Here is a 22,624-nt window from a genome sequence, read left to right on the forward strand (position 1 = left end):
CATTATATTATATGTATAATAATATGAATAATATGAATAATATGTGATTTGTTAATTCTCTTGAATCTTTAACTGATACAAGTAGAAAGAAAAGATTTCCAATGTTTTAACTAGGGATGTCCCGATCCGATCTCAAAGATCGGAATCAGGGCCGATCAAGGCATTTTTTAACTGAACGGTATCGCTTTACTAATGCCGATCGTCATCCCGATCTTTTGTTTTACACCGGTTTACAAAACAATAACTTTTAATCCGAGTATGAAAACTTCAGGACCATAACATGACTTGCACTTGCTTAATAAAGAAATAAATACACGCTATATTCACAAATTGTCGGGAGCAGAACACTTTATTAACTTCTTCTGTTACGGTACTGAATAGCGGACAGCTAGAGCCAAGCACGCTATTCCATGCACTATGGAAGCCCCAAAGGGTCAAAACACACTCACTTCGCAAAGAAACGTCCATCAAACCATTGTCACAATACAAGCACTTTAAGAACTGGCTTTCCTTCATAACAAAAGAGTGACTTTCCATTTTATTTTGGTATTCAGGTTTTACTGTAATGCTGTTAAGTAACTTATTTGTTTTTTTTTATTTTCAAGTTAAGCTGCTACACCACTTCTGAGTGGAGATTTCTGTTCATTTTTAGTGTATCACTGCATTAAACAAAATTATGTTCTTTTAATGTAAAGTTCAAAATGTAATTATCTCACCCATTTTGAGTGTTCTAGTTTTACTACTACAATGCTGCACTACATTTGTTTACTTTTATTTTGTAAAAAGAAAAGAAAGTTAAGCAATAGCTTAGATGCAGGCAATTTTTTTCCTACATCACTGCAGAGCTATTCCGTTGTTAAACATATACATTGGATTAATTTGAATAACTGTAATGTACTTAAAGTGTGCACTGTGTAAACAGTATTATCTAGTTCTTATCTAGACAATATCTAGAAAATACAAGTATCGGTTTGAGACTCGGTATCGGATCGGGATCAAAATTAATGATCGGGATCGGGAACAAAAAACGTGATCGGGACATCCCTAGTTTTAACTATTAATTAATTATTGAGATTTTTTATGGCTTGGGAACTTAAGACACTAATTGTAACAGTTTTGCAAGTGGAATTTTTGTCCATTTTTGCTTGACACAAGACTTCTGCTCAACAGTCCATGGTCACAATCGTCTGATTCTCCTCTTTATGCTGCACTATACATTTTTAATAAAGAAACAGATCTGGACTGCAGACAGGCCATTCAAGCAAACACATTCTGTGTCTATAAAGCCACACTTTTGTAATGCATACAAAATGAGGCCTGTCTGAGATGAGTTTGGGTCTAGAGCAGTGGTCCCCAACCACTGGGCTGCGGACCGGTACCGGTCTGTGGGTCATTTATTACCGGGCCGCATAGAAAGAATGAATAATTTGAGATCGCTAGAAAAGCAGTTTTCACTGCTTCTATTTCGGGTGTTATTGTCTGGTATTGTGTGGTACTCCCAAGCCTATGTGGCTATATTTATCACCGTCTGAGAGCTTAAAGGTCACACAAATGTAACAGTGGTTTTTGGCTTTGATGAGTTGATGAGTAAAAAATACTATCTTTTCTTTTTGCTTTTTTTTGCTAAATAAAAATGTTGTCATTAAGAATGCATATAATGCAAATTATCTTGGCATTTCTTTTCTGTGGTACTTTTCAGGTATGAAGTGATGCAGTTTTGTTGGCTTCAGCCAGACCAAAGGCCCAATGCCGAGGAGGTTCACCTTCTGCTTAGTTACCTGTGTGCCAAAGGTGCCAGTGAGGCAGAAGAAGAGTTTGAGAGACGTTGGAACTCAATGAGACCGAACATGAATCATGGAAGTCTGCATGGGGCTGGTCCCCTCACTTTTGAAATGCCTCAGTCCTCTACAACCTCTTCTTCATTCCCTCTACTGGAGCAGTTTTCAGCTGGTGATGGCTACCAGTCAGAGTCAGGAGATGATATTCTTACAGTTACTGAGACAAGCCATGGCCTGAACTTTGAATACAAATGGGAGCAAGCAAGAGCTAAGCAACCCTATCATTCCTCCTCCACAACTGGAACATTAGGTCAAGGGAATCCACATTGCCAGGAGATCTATTACCCACCAGGAGGTATGGTAGGGGGAGGTGGGAATGATAGACTCGCCTTAGGGGTCTCTTCACAATACTATGAGCCCAAACAGTTACGTACACCAGATGTGGTACCAGTTCTCAGTGCTCACAGTCCATCAGTCAACAGTGAGTATTACATTCGTATTGAAGAGCCAGTAGACTGCAATATTGAAATGGATTACACCATGTGTACCTACAGCCCTGAATTTAGAGGCAACAGTGGTAGCTTTTTCTCTGGTACCGGGGATTCAGGGGATTGTATGAACTGCCCACCTAAAGGCAAGCCAGTTGAGTCATACTGGTCAGCTGACATCCACAAAAGCAGTGCATTTGATTCAGACAGCAGTCCCACCATGTCCCTAACTATGGAGCCTCTTTTGGGTCAGGTATCTGATTCCAGTCCACTCAGGCCTTGGGAGTCAGGTCACTATGTATCATACAAAAACAGGGATGGAGGATATTATTATGAACATTCACCACCAATAGATATAGACCACTACCTGATTGGAGACGCATCAGAACCACTGAGGGAGAGTTGGGGGTCACGGAGTTTGAGACAGGCACTCGGTGAGCTTGAGGACCCCTTGGGAATATCACCTGCACCTGGTAGCCCCCCACAGGCCTTTAGTGACCCCTACCTTGAGAGCAGCCAATGCTCAGTAATAGGAAAACATGTAACTGGAGGGTACTATGACATGATGGGTTCCCTGAGGAAGGTTATGCCAGGAAACCACTCAGTGTGTATTGACATAGAGTCAGGCGGAGCTGTGTTTGTAGGACAAGATGACAGTGAGTCAGAAGAAGAGGAGGACCTGTTTGTTGAAAGGCAAGCAGTAGGCTGGACAAGCAACCACTCAATAAAGAACAGTCTAAGCTTGGGTTCAATTCAGTGTACATCAAGGCAAGATGCATATGCAGAATTTCATTACACTATGCCAATGACTGATGTTGAAGATGCATGGCCGAAGCAGCACAGCCTCCCATTTCGCTCTGCCAAACGACTTAATTATGCTGAAACTAGATCCAAAAGCAACACCTGTCCAGTGCATGGCAGACAAGCCTCTGTATCTTCAGCTGACTGCAGCTCATACATTCATCTGTGCCATGAACCTAGAGAGGCAGAAGTCTATCCTGTGCCTTGTTGTCAGGCTTTGAGCAATTCCCACTTCATGGATCCTCTTACCGGGTCATTAGTAAGAAATTCCTTTATGAGTGACAATGTATCAGACAAAAACATAGGCTTACCAAACAGAAACCAGCAGCTAAGCCAAGCTACTTATACTATTGGACATGCAAATTCCAAAACAGAGCCCACAAAGAACAATGAAACACAGGTGAATCTCTCAGAATATGTTGACACAACAGTAAAAGAGGCAATGCACAGACAAGACAGTGATATGCGACAAGATCAAAGTCAAATAAACCCTCAAACAGACATTACACTCATGCCTCAACAAGAAGGCAAATTACTTCCTGAAGTCACCTTCATAGAGCCTGAATCAGACAGGAGCAGGACTGTGGACAGTGGTGTGGATGGCGGACACCTCAGCATTAGCCTAGTGGACACTGATAATTGTAGTGATGAAGACATCACTGATGTCACCTCAGGGATTTTCAATGACTTTGCAGGTGATTCTGCTGAGACTGCTGAGTATACCACTCAATCGTTCAAATCACTGCAGAAGCAGGTGGGTACACCAGACTCCATGGATTCCATCGATCTACCATCTACCGCATGCTCCAGTGAGACTCTTAGCCCCACACCTATTCATCCTTCAAATTCACCTAGAGCCATGGACAGTGGCTATGACACAGAAAATAATGAGTCCCCTGAATTTGTTCTAAAGGAACCCCATGAACAACAAGATAATAAAGCCTTTATCCAGCCACTGGGGATGTCAGTCCCTGGCCAGTGCCTGGTTGCAGAATCAGAAGGAGATGAAGCAAATGATAATCCACAACAAAATGATGTGGAGAAAGCAGCTGGAATGACAACATCTGAGAGCAATGATGGAGGGCTGACTGTGCTAAGTGAGGAAACCCCTCACAGAGATTCAGCCTATTTTTCTGACACTGATGCAGGGAAAGAGAAAGAAAGTAAAAAAGACAGAGATGAAGAAAATGATGATAGTGTAAGGCAGATAGAAGAAGCTGCAGAAATAGTAGAGAAAGATGGACCAATATCAACACATATAATATCAACACATATAGTTGAACAAGATTATAAAGAGCCAAATATTCCAGAGACAGAAGAAACAAGTAAAAATACTAACAATATTGAAGAGGAGAGTCTGCTCAAGGTTTCTCAAAGTTCTCCTGAACCTATTATTACCTTGTCTACTTCTCCTGAAAGATGTAAAAACCTAACAGATGATCTCAACCACAATGAAGACCATAAGAAAAAATTAGATAACTGTCAAGAAGAGAGTCAGTCATCGGATGAAAGCATGGCATGTGAGAATCAGTCATCAGATTTAACTGCCTTGCCACCTTCTGACATGTGGCCCACAGTCAACACTTTTGAGTATGAAGGCCAGGAGAAACATTCAGATTACAGACAAGATCTGTTGACACCTACTAGTCAGTCATCTGATTTAACTGATTTGTCATGTTCTAATATGTGCCCAACAACTAACCACATCAAAGATGAAGTCCTTGAAGTAAATTTAGATGACGGTCAAGAAATGTTGGCATCTGACTGTCATTCATCAGATTTAACTACCCTGCCATGTTCTGATAACCTGCCAGAAGACAACGAAACTATAGAGGCAGATGCAAACCTTTCATCCATGACTGCAAGTACAGATGATAACAGTGCCATTAATACAACCCTTGATAGCTTTATCAATGAAGGTGATCTTCATGATGAAAAAGATGTTGTGACGTCTACCCAAGAGGAACAAGCACCTCAGGTTAACAATGACAGTTCAAACCTGCTTATAACTGACTCAGCCAAAAGTGCTTTAACAGATACATTTGTAGACAACCCTGAAACTCCAGAAAATAACACGAAGGAGGAGGTACAATGCCACAAGGTCTCCACTCGTCCTTCCTCTCCACCACCTCACCCATCACTCTACAGGCGAGTGTCTTCATGTGATGGAGCAGAGGCGGACGAGGAGGACAGGGATTCTGATGACAGTGATGAATCAGATGAGGAGCTGCGAACCTACAGTATACAAGAGCAAAGTGAAGAGAGTGAGGACGAGGAAATTCCAGTGCCCATCATTGTGAGTGACTGCAGTGATGCCCACAAACTCAGAAGCCTTCTTAAGATGCCAAGCCTGTTCTCCGACTCACTATGCGATGAAATGCTGTCTAAAAAGAAGGTGGTGTCCTTCTTTGATGATGTTACCATTTACCTGTTTGATCAAGTGAGTAGAATTTCTGCTTCAATTTAGCAGTATTAAAAAAGAAATAAAACATTTAGCAAAAATAAATATAAAAAACAATATTAAATATAAACAAAAAATAAGTGTTTATAAGCATGAAACAAAGATATAAGATGTGCAGAACCCATTTCCAGAAAAGTACAAACAGAAATCAGTGATTTGTTGATTCTCTTTAACCTTTATTTAAATGACAAAAGTACAAAGAAAGGATTGTTTGTACGACCAACTTAATTGTATTTTTGAGGACTAGTAGACATTTTTTTAATTTCTTGATACAGTTTTTAAAAGTACTTGTGGTAAAAACAAGCTAGCATTTAAAATACATCATATTGAATCTGCCATCCGGCTGGGCTGGGCGGTTGCATGAACAACGACTGGCTGTTGTTCATAGGGTAGGATGAGCCGAATCGGGTTCCTCATAACTGAGCAAATTACGACCTCTGCTGGCTGGGTGATGGCGGCAAAAAGTCAAGGAATAATGCTGATCAGGGTGTGGCTCTCCGTGCACAGAGCTGATTGGCATATGAACTCGCTTCGTGCAGGTGAAAAATGCAGTCGACTACTGCACACGTGTCGGAGGGGGCGTGTGACAGTCTCACTCTCCTCAATCGGGGCAGGGGTCAGCATCAGTAGAGAGGAAGCATAATCAATTGGGTAAAAATTGGAGCAATTGGGTAAAAATTTGAGCAATTGGGTAAAAATTGGATGAGCTAAAAATCTGGAGAAAAATTGAAAAAATGCATTAAAAAAAGGTTTCTCATGCAATGCCATCTGATGTCTCTAAGGTTATGGATAATTAACTGTGGATTTTGACATTAATCTATACAAACTCAGAAAAGTTTGGCACAATGTGGTAAGCCTTTGGTGGATCCACCTTTCATACCCAATCATGAAACCTTTTACCAATTCACCTGCTAACTGTGTTATGTTTAACATGGTGTAACTTAGATATTCTATAAACCTTTCACTTTTATTTATCCTATTTGTATTTACAAAATACAATCTAGTTGTTTAGCCAAAACATTAAAAGTCATTTCTTTGTACTTAATTCCAATGGAATTATTAAAGTGTGGAAACTTTTTGAAGATCCCCCGTAAATAAAATTCTTCTGTGGCATGTTTGACCAGGGAAAATTTATGGTTTATGAATTTTCAACTTCTGGATTGTAAAACCAGTTGTTCTGACATTGATTGGCATTTGCTGTGGCACTGTTGATTTTTCTATTTATGTGTAATAATTTTGTCCCTAAGAAAGCATTTTGACTTTAACTAACCATGTACAATGAGTTCATTTTAAGTAAATATATGAACTGAAAATATAAAAAATATGGTTCAAAACCTGCTTCCCCCCACTGTATATGCAAAATTGGAAAGCTTTTTTTTTCTTTCTTTTTTCTCCTCAATAATGAAATGAATGTTCATTAGGAAAGCCCAACCAGAGAGCTAGCAGAACATGGCCTACTAGATGGAAAGGAAACCATGCCAGGTGCTAAGAGCACAGTGCCAAAGGAACAGGAAAAAGTTAACATCTCGGATGACTCTTCAGATGGAAACATTTCAGAAGAGAGTAAGAATGATTGCTGCTAGATACAATAGTTAATATAGTTGTGATCAGTAAATAGATTTTAATTTTAAATAGTTAAATAGACACCTTAAATATAATTATTGTCATCTAATATATATTCTGCATGGTACTGGCAGGTGCAGGATACGAGTGGGAGGATGATTTTTCTTTGATGCCACTTCCCACCTCTCCAAAGGAATCACCCCCAGACGTCACGGCAAAACAGAGCCTGACTTCCAGTGACACGAACAGCAAACCTGTTGCACAGTTCTCCCGATTTACTGTTTCACCCTCCCCAATCTCTCGATTTTCCATCACCCATGTTTCTGACTCTGATCTGGATTCATCAGAAGGTAAACATGTTATTTGGCCACAAGTGCAGATGCAAAACTTTCTGTGTTATCATCCTGCCATTCCACCCTGAGCATGATCTAACATATTGCTTGTTTCTGATTTCATCGATGTAAATCAAAACGTCAAGTCTCGCACATTAATGAAGGTCCTAAATGTTTAGGGATGCAGAGCTTATAGCAGCAGACCAAATTGCAGTGAAAAACAAAAAATACATTAATAAATTAACAAATCAACAAACTAAATACTTATTTTCAGACAGGTGGTCTATAGTGATATTAATTAATTGTCTGTTTTACCTCCACTTTATCCTGATTACACTTGCGGTTGCTCTAATGCAGGGGTGTCAAACTCATTTTCACCGAGGGCCACATCAGCATTATGGTGGCCCTCAAAGGGCCGATTGTAACGTATCCTGCTGTGATTGCAGTCTGTTGTTTTTCTTGGAGGCTGAATTCTGCATTTATATTGTCCTCCTTTACCACAGACACGGCCTCATAACACAAGAGACGCACCGGTTTTTCTTCCTGAAGCACAAACTTGTTTTCACTTTCATTACATTTCCTCCTTCTGCTTAATTTTCTTACTTATCTTCTTGTACATTTTAGGATCATGTGTAAATATGTGTAACATAATCTACTGGTGGGATGCGGTCACTTTGCAGGTCACAAAATCAGCATGCATTTTGAAAGATGCAGTTTGTTTAGGATTTTACAGTGTATTTTTAAGACAATCATTCTGCCCTCACTAATAGTTTATCCCCCTTTCCCAGCTAGACAGACAGACAGACAGACAGCTCTCTTCAGAATACAGTCGGTTTATTTGCTTGCCAGCTGTGTGAAACACTGTGTGCACCAGAATGAAGTAAAAATACAAACAATAAAAACAATAAAGAACTTAATACAGTAAAAAGCACACAGCTGTAGTCAGGTGTTACATCTGGTACAATATGAGCTTAACCAAACGTAAAATAGCGCTAACGAGTTAAAATTGTGTGTAAAGATACTAATTGCTATAGTAACGGTAACAATTGTATTTAATTACGGTAAATTTGTAACTAAAACGCTGTGATATACTCACTAAACATTTACAAACAACTGAGAATATAAACGCCACTACTTACAGACGATGCTTTGGTATTATACTGAAAGATAATTATTTGTATTTATTTATTATTGTTTACATTACTGACTACGCTACCCCGCGTTCTCTTTGCCGTAAAAGTCACATGGCTTCTTAGCGAAGGTTAAAGTTAGTTGCCATGACTACGATGTCACGTTGTCTCTTAAAGGCGCAGGAGCTCATTAAATTATAAGCGCGTCTCTGTAACGACTCGAACCATCACAACAATCATACAGTCGTTTAAGCTCTCGCAGGCCGGATCAAATGACGCGGCGGGCCGGACCTGGCCCGCGGGCGGTGAGTTTGACACCCCTGCTCTAATGCATTTAGCAAAAGACAGGAAACGCTCCAGACAGGTCATGAGCCATCACAGGGCACACACACACAAATGTTAGAGATATTCTAGTACCTCCAATTAGCTTGACTACATGTCTTCGAGGGGAAACTGGAGCACCTGAAGAAAACCCACACAGACACAGGGACAACATACAAACTGCACACTTAAAGGACCTTCCCTGACCAGGCCAGATAATCAAACCAAGGCCCTTCTTGATGTTAGGTGACAATGCTGCTCACTGCACCACCATGATATGAGAAAACTGATGAACAATGATAAAAGACAAAAACTGACTGGCTGGAAATGTCAATGTAAAATGACCATAAATCACAAAGAAATAAAACATTTTCTCTTGCTGTTCTGCCTCTACAGGAAGCAGAGCGGAGGATGGAGAGAGAGTATAAAAGCTGCACTTCACTGCCGTCTAAGTGATAACAGTCATCATGGACCTCTTTTCTTCACAACTTTGGTCTTTGCTATGAAAATAAAACTGTTTTAGAAAAACAATAGGATTCTTTTAGACAGTGCCTATTATCATTTAAATATAATGCAGTGTTCCTTTATGAAAAATAAATGAACACATTCGAGACCATTTGCTTCTTAATAAGAGTGAGAACTGAATACCACATTTGACAGGGTCAAAATAAAACCTATTTTAAACTAGTGAAAATTTTAAAGGAACTGTGAGGACATATAACTCTCCTGAAGGACCTTGTAAAGGATATCAGGTATTTTTCTTAAACAATGAGTATAAGCTTAATATCAAGGACATAATCAAACTTTTGCGATAAACAGTCGCACACAGGTGATCAAGCTTTGTTTTTCAAGGACTCTGGGATAACACCATCTTAGTGAAGTATCAAGTATGAGTTCAAGTGATCTTTTTGTCTTTTTATGTAACTGGTTTGATTGAACAGTCATCTGAACTTGTCACACTGGGCAAAGTGGCATACTTTTGAAAGCTGCTTCAACGTTTGGGAGGAGAACACACAGCTGCCTTGAGTCAGCCATCGACCGGAAAGAAGCAGAATCAGCAGGGTCATGCAACATCATAAAAACTCTGATTAGATAAGATCTTCAGTGAAGTTCATATCTTACTTGTTATCTCAGATTTTTTTGAGAAGTAATAATCACTGGTTCTTAAACATTTTTTCTTTAAATTGTTTTTAGTATTAACTTATTGTTTTTTATATAAATGTAAATCAAAACATTGTAGTTGTAGGTACTTAACACCTTACTTAAACCCTTGGTAATGTAATTGGCTCTGGCTTTGTAAACATGGGCACAAAATGGTCATCCCCAAACTGTTTCCCCAAGCTTATAATTTATTTTATATAATTAATTGCATACACCTGTTAGCAATGGGTGTGGATATGGTTCAGGACAGGTCTTCTCAGAAGGGGTCTCTTCATTAGGCATAGTTTTAATGACAGCTTGTTACTACATCATGTGACATGAGTGGTACTGACCACATGTTATAATAGTGGCCATGACAGTTACTGATACTGCTAACATAGCATTCTTATAATATCTGACATTAGCTGTTATAACTGCTCATGACCACATCTGATATCTGGCATGACAGATTTATGACAGGCATATTATACATCCTTTGCTGTGATGATGGGTTTAAGTAAAGTGTTGGGTAAAATGGTTGTCATTTTTTAAATCTAACCTTGTCTTGTTTAAGCTTCAACAATATCAATTCTGTTATAAAGAACTGAACTGTTGCCCACAGCATGGAACCTTATGTATAAAGCTGCAGGCTATTTATTTTTACCATAGAACTAGAGCACTGGCTGCTGAAGTAACTAACACTGGGTAAGTTCATACTACTGGACTGGACATTCCTGGTGTTTCATGTATAAGATAAAAAAGATGAGCATGTCTAACAGTGATGCTGTACATGTCTGCTACCTATTGAGGACCAGAACTGGGATGTGTTCTACTATATGTACTGTATGTGTTCATTATTATTGATTTAAATTTAATTCATGATTCTTTTTTGTTATTTAGGGAATCTACAAGGCAAAACAGAAAGGTAATGATAAACTAGTGCAGTGTAATGGAATGCAAATGGAAACTATACAGTACTATTAACTACTGTTCTTCATTAGAATAGCCAAAAACTAGTAAAAACCATGTACTGAACTGACTGTTTACATGAAGCATTATGGTTGGAAATAAGTTTCCTTTTCTGGTAATGTCTAAACAATTTACTTTAAAAAAAGAACTTTTATATCTGCACATTTACCTGCTTTGGATCAACTGAAGGTGATGTTAAAAAAAATAGAGGGGGTCTATTTGATTTGTTCAGTGTTTGCCTTTTTGCTATTCTTAATAGGTTAGCCTAGACATAACTAGACAGCAATCTCTACTATTTTTGTATTTTGAGGAACAATTTTAAAAAGCTGATAAAAAGCAGTATGATGGGTGTACTGAAATGAAACATGAAAATAAATAAATAAATAAATTATGTATCTGCTGCCAGAGAGATGCATTTTATAAATTAGTACGCAAGAGAGGATTGTGTAAAACACTATAATGGATTTAATTTGTTTTTATGGTTTGGGTGAAAAGTTATTGATCTTGGTTTTTTCTAGGACCATTGTGGACCAAGTGAAAGCCATCTAAATGACTCCTGTCTATTATAAGCCCTATTGATTTTAGATTGGATTTAGAGTTTAGGCTGGTTGTACTAACAGACACTAAAATAATCTAACTGTATAATAAGATAAGATAAGATAATCCTTTATTAGTCCCACAATGGGGAAATTCACATCGTTAAACAAGAAATGGTAACACATTGGGAGAGTAGGAGATAAAAAAAAACCCAGCAACCACATTGTGCTCCCTAAGGAGCACACTATGGTAACACGAAAAAAAGCTCCTTACAGCACACAAGCACATGTAAACATAAGAACATAACATAGTCACACAACGAGCCACGGGTTAGGGATGTAGGGATAGGAAAGTAACCAAACTACGACAAGCAGCCCCAGCGATTCGCAGCCAGTATGCCGGCGCGCACTGCAGACCCGTCCTGCCGTATTGGTGGGATTAAGCTAAGAAGTTTGGAAGGCGTCGGGTGATGGGTTGGGAAAATGTCAGTTCTTTCATTCCTGCAAAAAGTCCGCGATAAGATGGCGACACAGCAGTTGCTGCCCAGAATGAAAACAGTCAACATACATAGAACAGGGGAGGGAGGGTGAGATGACCCTTAGCGCAGATCTTCCGGAGGAATTTCCTTATCAGCGAGGCCATGCTGATAGCAGGGAAAGCCAAAGAGCAGAAATGACCTGTTTTTGTAATCTGAACACGGTTAAAAATTTCCTTAACACATGCTCTGCGATTGATTCGGTCTCTGATTCAAATCCCTTTGCAAAGCCGCTAGTTTCTCCAAGATAAATTCCATATTGCGATTCATAGTCACAGTCTGAGTTCAGACGGCTTTGCCCATCATATCAATCAAATTGGGCAGTTTCTGGGGACCCTTGACAACTGACTCAACTCTTTTAATTTCCCGATACAGCAGAGTAAAGCCTAATCCAATCAGCAAAAACCCCACAATCACAAAGTTCCGAATAGGTAAACATCTTCTATGTCCTCTAACGAAAGAGGTGCCAGGCACACGACTCTCCACTTCGCCCACGAGTCCATCGCGTATCCTGCCATCTGCGTTCCGCCGGGGCATGTGGGTTCCCCCGAACCCGAACTCCTCGTTGAGAAGATGGTGTCAATAGCATTCAGAGACCATTTAACCAAATCCATAATTTGTTCTTCGAAGAGCAGTGCTAAGAGAATCTCTGAAGAGTAGAGTAGACGAGACAATACAGTGTATCACAAAAGTGAGTACACCCCTCACATTTCTGCAGATATTTAAGTATATCTTTTCATGGGACAACACTGACAAAATGACACTTTGACACAATGAAAAGTAGTCTGTGTGCAGCTTATATAACAGTGTAAATTTATTCTTCCCTCAAAATAACTCAATATACAGCCATTAATGTCTAAACCACCGGCAACAAAAGTGAGTACACCCCTTAGTGAAAGTTCCTGAAGTGTCAATATTTTATGTGGCCACCATTATTTCCCAGAACTGCCTTAACTCTCCTGGGCATGGAGTTTACCAGAGCTTCACAGGTTGCCACTGGAATGCTTTTCCACTCCTCCATGACGACATCACGGAGCTGGCGGATATTCGAGACTTTGTGCTCCTCCACCTTCCGCTTGAGGATGCCCCAAAGATGTTCTATTGGGTTTAGGTCTGGAGACATGCTTGGCCAGTCCATCACCTTTACCCTCAGCCTCTTCAATAAAGCAGTGGTCGTCTTAGAGGTGTGTTTGGGGTCATTATCATGCTGGAACACTGCCCTGCGACCCAGTTTCCGGAGGGAGGGGATCATGCTCTGCTTCAGTATTTCACAGTACATATTGGAGTTCATGTGTCCCTCAATGAAATGTAACTCCCCAACACCTGCTGCACTCATGCAGCCCCAGACCATGGCATTCCCACCACCATGCTTGACTGTAGGCATGACACACTTATCTTTGTACTCCTCACCTGATTGCCGCCACACATGCTTGAGACCATCTGAACCAAACAAATTAATCTTGGTCTCATCAGACCATAGGACATGGTTCCAGTAATCCATGTCCTTTGTTGACATGTCTTCAGCAAACTGTTTGCGGGCTTTCTTGTGTAGAGACTTCAGAAGAGGCTTCCTTCTGGGGTGACGGCCATGCAGACCAATTTGATGTAGTGTGCGGCGTATGGTCTGAGCACTGACAGGCTGACCCCCCACCTTTTCAATCTCTGCAGCAATGCTGACAGCACTCCTGCGCCTATCTTTCAAAGACAGCAGTTGGATGTGACGCTGAGCACGTGCACTCAGCTTCTTTGGACGACCAACGCGAGGTCTGTTCTGAGTGGACCCTGCTCTTTTAAAATGCTGGATGATCTTGGCCACTGTGCTGCAGCTCAGTTTCAGGGTGTTGGCAATCTTCTTGTAGCCTTGGCCATCTTCATGTAGCGCAACAATTCGTCTTTAAAGATCCTCAGAGAGTTCTTTGCCATGAGGTGCCATGTTGGAACTTTCAGTGACCAGTATGAGAGAGTGTGAGAGCTGTACTACTAAATTGAACACACCTGCTCCCTATGCACACCTGAGACCTAGTAACACTAACGAGTCACATGACATTTTGGAGGGAAAATGACGAGCAGTGCTCAATTTGGACATTTAGGGGTGTAGTCTCTTAGGGGTGTACTCACTTTTGTTGCCGGTGGTTTAGACATTAATGGCTGTATATTGAGTTATTTTGAGGGAAGAATAAATTTACACTGTTATATAAGCTGCACACAGACTACTTTTCATTGTGTCAAAGTGTCATTTTGTCAGTGTTGTCCCATGAAAAGATATACTTAAATATCTGCAGAAATGTGAGGGGTGTACTCACTTTTGTGATACACTGTATATACAGAAGAAGCCAAGCAGGAGAGATAAGGGAGCAGGGAACAGTGCGTCCACCTTCCACGAGAGCTTAGAGAGAGAGATGTTGTGGAACAGGTAAATAGAGATATATGGGATAGCATTAAATAACGTGAAGAATTCTATACTGGGTGAGAAGAACAGTGACTGTACACAAAGAAAATAAATAAATACACAGCATTTAAGCATTTCTATCTTTTTCTTGTGGTGGTAAATTATGAAAATGGTTTCTTACAATCCAAGCTTTTACAATCCAAGTAAAAGATTTTACAATCCAAGCCTTTTACAATCTTTTACAATCCAAGCCTACAGAAAAGATTGAAGAGGGACACTTGATGGAGTTTAAAATATGCATCTTTTAAAGAAGTAGGCAAAATACACTTTATGGCCAAAAGTACACCGACTAGGCATAACATTATGACCACTGACAGGTGAAGTGAATAACACTGATTATCTCTTCATCACAGCACCTGTTAGTGGGTGGGATATATTAGGCACCAAGTGAAAAAATGGGCAAGCGTGAGGATTTCAGTGAGTTTGACAATGGCCAAATTGTGATGGCAAGACATCTCCAAAACTGCAGCTCTTGTGGGGTGTTCCCAGTCTGTGGTGGTCAGAATCTATCAAAAGTGGTCCAAGGAAGGAACAGTGGTAAACCGACGACAGGGTGATGGGTGCCCAAGGCTCATTGATGCACGTGAGGAGTAAAGGCTGGCCCGTGGACCGATCCAACAGACGATCTACTGTAGCTCAAATTGCTGAAGAAGTTAATGCTGGTTCTGATAGAAAGGTGTCAGAATACACAGTACATCGCAGTTGCAGGGCTGTTTTGGCAGCAAAAGGGGGACCAACACAATATTAGGAAGGTGGTCATAATGTTATGCCTGGCTGGTGTATATAATAGCCTCCCCTAATGATTGAGCTCATGTGTTCCACCCCCGCCAGGCATATGAAATCAATTATTTAAAAAAATAATAATAATAATATTAAAAAGAGCTGCAGTGGCAGCACAGACCCTGTCATTACTGCCACTGGACACCTTTCAGATGAACTGGAACATAATTCTAAGCAGGGCTTTCTCATTTAGCATCCTTGTCAGATTTCACAAATCTTTATTTGACTAAATATGCATGAATTACCAGACACACATCTGGAAAACTTTTCCAGAAGAGCAGATGATGTTATTGCTGTAAAGGGTGTGAGAGTGTTATCTCCATATTGATACCCATAGTTTTGGAATAAGGTGTCCAACACACTCATGGTCCAGTGTTTACATACACACTTGTTACTGGCAACCTCAGTTTGTCAACACAGTTTTTTCTATACTAAATTTCTTCAGAGCCTTCAGGCTTAAAAGGCTGCTGTGCTTTCAGCCAGTGTATGATATGAAGTTCAAAGTACTGGTGCATTCTTTAATCTTTTTTTAAGTACTGTTGTGATCAAACATTTTTAACCTCTAAATAAGGATTTATTACTCTAAAATTTACTGCAAAGATTTAGCTTTAAATTAAAATTTCAGCTAAATCAGCAAATAAACAAAGAAATAAAGTGATGTAGTATTTTAGAGTAGCAGGATTATTTTTATTGCTGTCATGCCCCAAGTATTTAAGTTTGAATTGTAAAGTTGTGTTACAGAATTGTTAACCCATTGGGGGCTCAATAAGAATCTTTAATATATACGTTATATAAACACCACTCAGAGATGATAAATAACCAAATACCATAGTAAAAACTTAGCAGTTGTCACAAAAGCTGAGAAAGGAGATTATTTCCTTGCATCAAAAAGTATAATAGATATAAGAAGATTTCCAAGACCGTAAACATTTCTAGAGACAGCATTGGAAGCACTGTGCAGAAGCAATAAACAGCAATAAGCCTGCCTGGCCATGGGAGAAAGCCAAAAATATTATGAATTTTACCTGATGAATGTTTAATAAATATTCCTTCTGTTTACTGAGATTTTTTTTATTTTAATTCAGTTCTACACACATCACCACAATACAATTTGAAGTGAGGGGGTTGAATATTTCTGATCGCAACTGTAGATGAATAACTAAGGGAATTTATCGTTTTTATCACTTTGTATTTTTATTCCAATATAAGAGATTTTGTGATCGCTCAAGAGTTTCCCAAAAATCATAAACTGTTAAATACACATGGCAACAGTTATATGTTATTTATTTTAAAGGGGTGCCACCTGTTTTGTTGAAAACATATATTTTTTAAAAAGGATTTCCATTGTCTTAAAATAAATATTCTATATTAAAAGTTTAAATTTAATTTATATTCTGGGTTTAGGATTAAGCTAACTAACCATATATTTATTACCTTATTTATTTTATTTAAATAGATCTTTCAAAGTTGCCAGTAATTTTAGAGCTGACTGTAGATAACTTCTAGTACATTAATTTACATAATTCATTTGTTGAAATGAAAGATTTCAGTATTGTATTAATATCTGCAATTTTTCTAGGCAACAAAGCAGGCGAGTTATTACTGCTAGTAAAGAAGCTTGCATTGGTCTTGATTTACACCATTATATTCTTAGTTATTTAGTTAATAGTAGCCAAAAATATGACCAAAAGTATGCCACTTTGTTAAACAGTTAAGCAGCTATGATTAGCAAATCTACTTTTTGTGTGTTTTTCTGCATGATTTACTGAAGACCACTGACTGTTCTTTAAAACTGTTCTTCAGTGTGACATGTAAATTCCATTACAAACAATCAGACTTGTCTGCAATCAATAAAAATAATAATAATAGCATCATTTAGAGTATGATACCAAACCTTCTGCAAATGACAAAATACCATTCAAAATTAATAGAAACAACACAAAACGTTTAGCACACAAAATAATAATGATTATAATTTACATAAGTAAAATAAGCTTTTCTTTGGGCAGAAGGTACAATCAAGTAACAGTTCTCTACTGTAACTAATTTACTTTTTACTAGATCTAACTCAAAATTTGAATCTTGTATTTTGAAATGCATGTTTATTGTAAAATTGTACAGGAGGAAAAGATCTATTAAAATCTATTAACACTTATAAACACAGAGCTAAAAATGGTGCATGGTAAATGCAAAGTATTTAAGACTATGAATACTGTATATTCAGAAAGAAAAGGCAAAAACACAGACAGATTCAAGGCAGAAATACAGTGTATCACAAAAGTGAGTACACTCCTCACATTTCTGCAGATATTTAAGTATATCTTTTCATGGGACAACACTGACAAAATGACACTTTGACACAATGAAAAGTAGTCTGTGTGCAGCTTATATAACAGTGTAAATTTATTCTTCCCTCAAAATAACTCAATATACAGCCATTAATGTCTAAACCACCGGCAACAAAAGTGAGTACACCCCTAAGAACCTACACCCCTAAATGTCCAAATTGAGCACTGCTCGTCATTTTCCCTCCAAAATGTCATGTGACTCGTTAGTGTTACTAGGTCTCAGGTGTGCATAGGGAGCAGGTGTGTTCAATTTAGTAGTACAGCTCTCACACTCTCTCATACTGGTCACTGAAAGTTCCAACATGGCACCTCATGGCAAAGAACTCTCTGAGGATCTTAAAAGACGAATTGTTGCGCTACATGAAGATGGCCAAGGCTACAAGAAGATTGCCAACACCCTGAAACTGAGCTGCAGCACAGTGGCCAAGATCATCCAGCATTTTAAAAGAGCAGGGTCCACTCAGAACAGACCTCGCGTTGGTCGTTCAAAGAAGCTGAGTGCACGTGCTCAGCGTCACATCCAACTGCTGTCTTTGAAAGATAGGCGCAGGAGTGCTGTCAGCATTGCTGCAGAGATTGAAAAGGTGGGGGGTCAGCCTGTCAGTGCTAAGACCATACGCCGCACACTACATCAAATTGGTCTGCATGGCTGTCACCCCAGAAGGAAGCCTCTTCTGAAGTCTCTACACAAGAAAGCCCGCAAACAGTTTGCTGAAGACATGTCAACAAAGGACATGGATTACTGGAACCATGTCCTATGGTCTGATGAGACCAAGATTAATTTGTTTGGTTCAGATGGTCTCAAGCATGTGTGGCGGCAATCAGGTGAGGAGTACAAAGATAAGTGTGTCATGCCTACAGTCAAGCATGGTGGTGGGAATGCCATGGTCTGGGGCTGCATGAGTTACATTTCATTGAGGGACACATGAACTCCAATATGTACTGTGAAATACTGAAGCAGAGCATGATCCCCTCCCTCCGGAAACTTGGTCGCAGGGCAGTGTTCCAGCATGATAATGACCCCAAACACACCTCTAAGACGACCACTGCTTTATTGAAGAGGCTGAGGGTAAAGGTGATGGACTGGCCAAGCATGTCTCCAGACCTAAACCCAATAGAACATCTTTGGGGCATCCTCAAGCGGAAGGTGGAGGAGCGCAAAGTCTCGAATATCCGCCAGCTCCGTGATGTCGTCATGGAAAAGCATTCCAGTGGCAACCTGTGAAGCTCTGGTAAACTCCATGCCCAGGAGAGTTAAGGCAGTTCTGGGAAATAATGGTGGCCACACAAAATATTGACACTTCAGGAACTTTCACTAAGGGGTGTACTCACTTTTGTTGCCGGTGGTTTAGACATTAATGGCTGTATATTGAGTTATTTTGAGGGAAGAATAAATTTACACTGTGATATAAGCTGCACACAGACTACTTTTCATTGTGTCAAAGTGTCATTTTGTCAGTGTTGTCCCATGAAAAGATATACTTAAATATCTGCAAAAATGTGAGGGGTGTACTCACTTTTGTGATACACTGTACATCACTCACTGTTCCTTAAGTCTTTCTCTGTTCAATACATCTTTTAAATATCAGCTGTAACCTGTGCAAGAAAAATGTTGTACATGTTGCATATAAAGACAGTACTTTATCTTTAATATGTACATCACTACATTCCAGTAGTCACTGTCACTAATCAAAGGTAAATATTATCTGATAATTATTATGATGATAAAATTGATAGAAGGGCAGATAAGATGTAAAAAATGTGTGATTTTTAAAATTTACTCCCTCAAAGTCATCCATGTAATGTCATTTTAAAAACATGAATAAGTGTGCATATTAGTGATAAAACAGCAGGTATTATTAGCTTTCTCACGAGAGTATTCAAACCATTTGCCATGGCACTCCAAACTGTGGTCAGGTGCACCCAGTTTGCTTTAATTATCATTGAGAAGTATCTGGAACTTAACTGGAGACCACCTGTATGGAAAGGCACAGACCAGGGTCTATAAGGAACAGTTTGTAGATCTCCATGAGCAAACTGTAGCATGATCAAATTGCTGCCAAGAGGTCTTATACAAATGATTGTAAAAGGGTCTTAACACTTCTGTGAGGGATTTTTGACTTTGAATTGAGTTTTGAATTTTAATTAGGTGTAGACGATGGGTAAAATTGTAATTATATCCATGAAAAACAAAGACACCCCCACCTATCCATGTCTTTTTTACAATTAACTTTTTCCAAAGTGACAACTGTGAACGAATATGATTTAAGCAATTGGTGGTAAGGGCCTTGCTCAGAAGCCCAACAGTAAAAACTTGATGGGGAAAGGGGGCTTGAACCAGCAACCTTTTGATTACTAGTCCAGTACCTTAACCTCTACCAGCTACCACTGCCCATATATGCAATATCTTATCATAATAAGACAAGACCAAGTCACATTCTGCAAGTCACTACAATGTGGGTTTATCATAAGAGAGTGAAATTGCTTGACTGGCCTGCCAGCACGTAAAATCGATCTCACATTAAAAACATGTGGAGCATTATGAAGTGCAAACTATGACAACAAAGTTAGTGACTTGAGTAGATTAAGTGTTATATTACAAATTCTACAATTGGTGTTTCCAGTTCCCAAACAAATACAGCACATTGTTCATAGAAAAAAGTGATTTACAAGGTGGTTAACATGACCCTATCCAAACATTTTTGGAACATGATGTTGCCATCACATTAGAAATGAGTATAAAAGTTCATTAACATTTTGTCCTACTGTCCCAACTTACTTGTAATAAATGTAAAATACATGCAGCTTACAGACTCATTTACCCAGAGTAACTTACAGAGGTGCAGCATTACAATAAAAATCATTTTAGTTGCTTGCCATCCAACTGTAAATACTATGTAAAATAATAGATTTATTAATAGATGTTACTAATTGGACATATGCTAGTAGAATACACATTTATAACAGTTTATTTAGGATTAAAGCTACACCAAAGAAAAAATGGCATGCGTTTCAAATTGGTTTATGTCAGAGTAATTACTTTGTCCTGATCAAGGTTACAAATTAGCATTTTATTTTTATTTTAAAGGATTTGGTTTTATTTTAAAAAATATATAAATGTTGGGCCGCTCAGGTGGCGCAGCGGTAAAACACGCTAGCACAACAAAGCTGGGATTTCGAATACATATGGGCGGCTACGGCTGGGCAGCTACATGAACGACGATTGGCTGCTGTTTACAGGGTTGGACAAGCCGGACCAGGGTTCCTCATAACTGGTGCAATTACGACCTCTGCTGGTTGATTGATGGCGCCTGCGCAGAGTTGGGAAATAATGTTGATCAGGGTGTGGCTCTCCGTGCACAAGGCTGATCCGCATATAAACTCGCCTCGTGCAAGTGAAAAGAGGCAGTCAGTACTGATTACGTGTCTGAGGGGGCGTGTGTCAGTTGCAAAGCTCCTCAGTCAGCAGTGGAGGGTTGTATCGGTAGAGGTGAAGCGTAACGCAATCAGGGTAACTGGATACGACTAGATTAGGGGAGAAAATTGGGGGAGAAATATACATACAGTGTATCACAAAAGTGAGTACACCCCTCACATTTCTGCAGATATTTAAGTATATCTTTTCATGGGACAACACTGACAAAATGACACTTTGACACAATGAAAAGTAGTCTGTGTGCAGCTTATATAACAGTGTAAATTTATTCTTCCCTCAAAATAACTCAATATACAGCCATTAATGTCTAAACCACCGGCAACAAAAGTAAGTACACCCCTAAGAGACTACACCCCTAAATGTCAAAATTGAGCACTGCTTGTCATTTTTCCTCCAAAATGTCATGTGATTTGTTAGTGTTACTAGGTCTCAGGTGTGCATAGGGAGCAGGTGTGTTCAATTTAGTAGTACAGCTCTCACACTCTCTCATACTGGTCACTGAAAGTTCCAACATGGCACCTCATGGCAAAGAACTCTCTGAGGATCTTAAAAGATGAATTGTTGCGCTACATGAAGATGGCCAAGGCTACAAGAAGATTGCCAACACCCTGAAACTGAGCTGCAGCACAGTGGCCAAGATCATCCAGCGTTTTAAAAGAGCAGGGTCCACTCAGAACAGACCTCGCGTTGGTCGTCCAAAGAAGCTGAGTGCACGTGCTCAGCGTCACATCCAACTGCTGTCTTTGAAAGATAGGCGCAGGAGTGCTGTCAGCATTGCTGCAGAGATTGAAAAGGTGGGGGCTCAGTCTGTCAGTGCTCAGACCATACGCCGCACACTACATCAAATTGGTCTGCATGGCTGTCACCCCAGAAGGAAGCCTCTTCTGAAGTCTCTACACAAGAAAGCCCGCAAACAGTTTGCTGAAGACATGTCAACAAAGGACATGGATTACTGGAACCATGTCCTATGGTCTGATGAGACCAAGATTAATTTGTTTGGTTCAGATGGTCTCAAGCATGTGTGGCGGCAATCAGGTGAGGAGCACAAAGATAAGTGTGTCATGCCTACAGTCAAGCATGGTGGTGGGAATGCCATGGTCTTGGGCTGCATGAGTGCAGCAGGTGTTGGGGAGTTACATTTCATTGAGGGACACATGAACTCCAATATGTACTGTGAAATACTGAAGCAGAGCATGATCCCCTCCCTCCGGAAACTGGGTCGCAGGGCAGTGTTCCAGCATGATAATGACCCCAAACACACCTCTAAGACGACCACTGCTTTATTGAAGAGGCTGAGGGTAAAGGTGATGGAATGGCCAAGCATGTCTCCAGTCCTAAACCCAATAGAACATCTTTGGGGCATCCTCAAGCGGAAGGTGGAGGAGCGCAAAGTCTCGAATATCCGCCAGCTCCGTGATGTCGTCATGGAGGAGTGGAAAAGCATTCCAGTGGCAACCTGTGAAGCTCTGGTAAACTCCATGCCCAGGAGAGTTAAGGCAGTTCTGGGAAATAATGGTGGCCACACAAAATATTGACACTTCAGGAACTTTCACTAA

At 39.8% G+C, this 22,624-nt stretch overlaps 1 protein-coding gene across 1 annotated transcript in view; it reads left to right on the forward strand.

Moving 5' to 3' along the window:
* Positions 1–9,483, forward strand: part of aatkb (apoptosis-associated tyrosine kinase b) — a 61,515-nt gene extending 52,032 nt beyond the window's left edge. Inside the window, exons 11-14 of the mRNA XM_063002883.1 lie at positions 1,700–5,507; positions 6,950–7,091; positions 7,226–7,441; positions 9,271–9,483. Of these exons, the coding sequence (XP_062858953.1) occupies positions 1,700–5,507; positions 6,950–7,091; positions 7,226–7,441; positions 9,271–9,302 (4,198 nt within the window). The 3' untranslated portion in view covers positions 9,303–9,483. The remainder of the gene's footprint in view (positions 1–1,699; positions 5,508–6,949; positions 7,092–7,225; positions 7,442–9,270) is intronic.
* Positions 9,484–22,624: the final 13,141 nt, after the last annotated feature.

The sequence above is a fragment of the Trichomycterus rosablanca genome, chromosome 10 (assembly GCF_030014385.1).
Source record: "Trichomycterus rosablanca isolate fTriRos1 chromosome 10, fTriRos1.hap1, whole genome shotgun sequence".
Classification (NCBI taxonomy): Eukaryota; Metazoa; Chordata; class Actinopteri; order Siluriformes; family Trichomycteridae; genus Trichomycterus; species Trichomycterus rosablanca.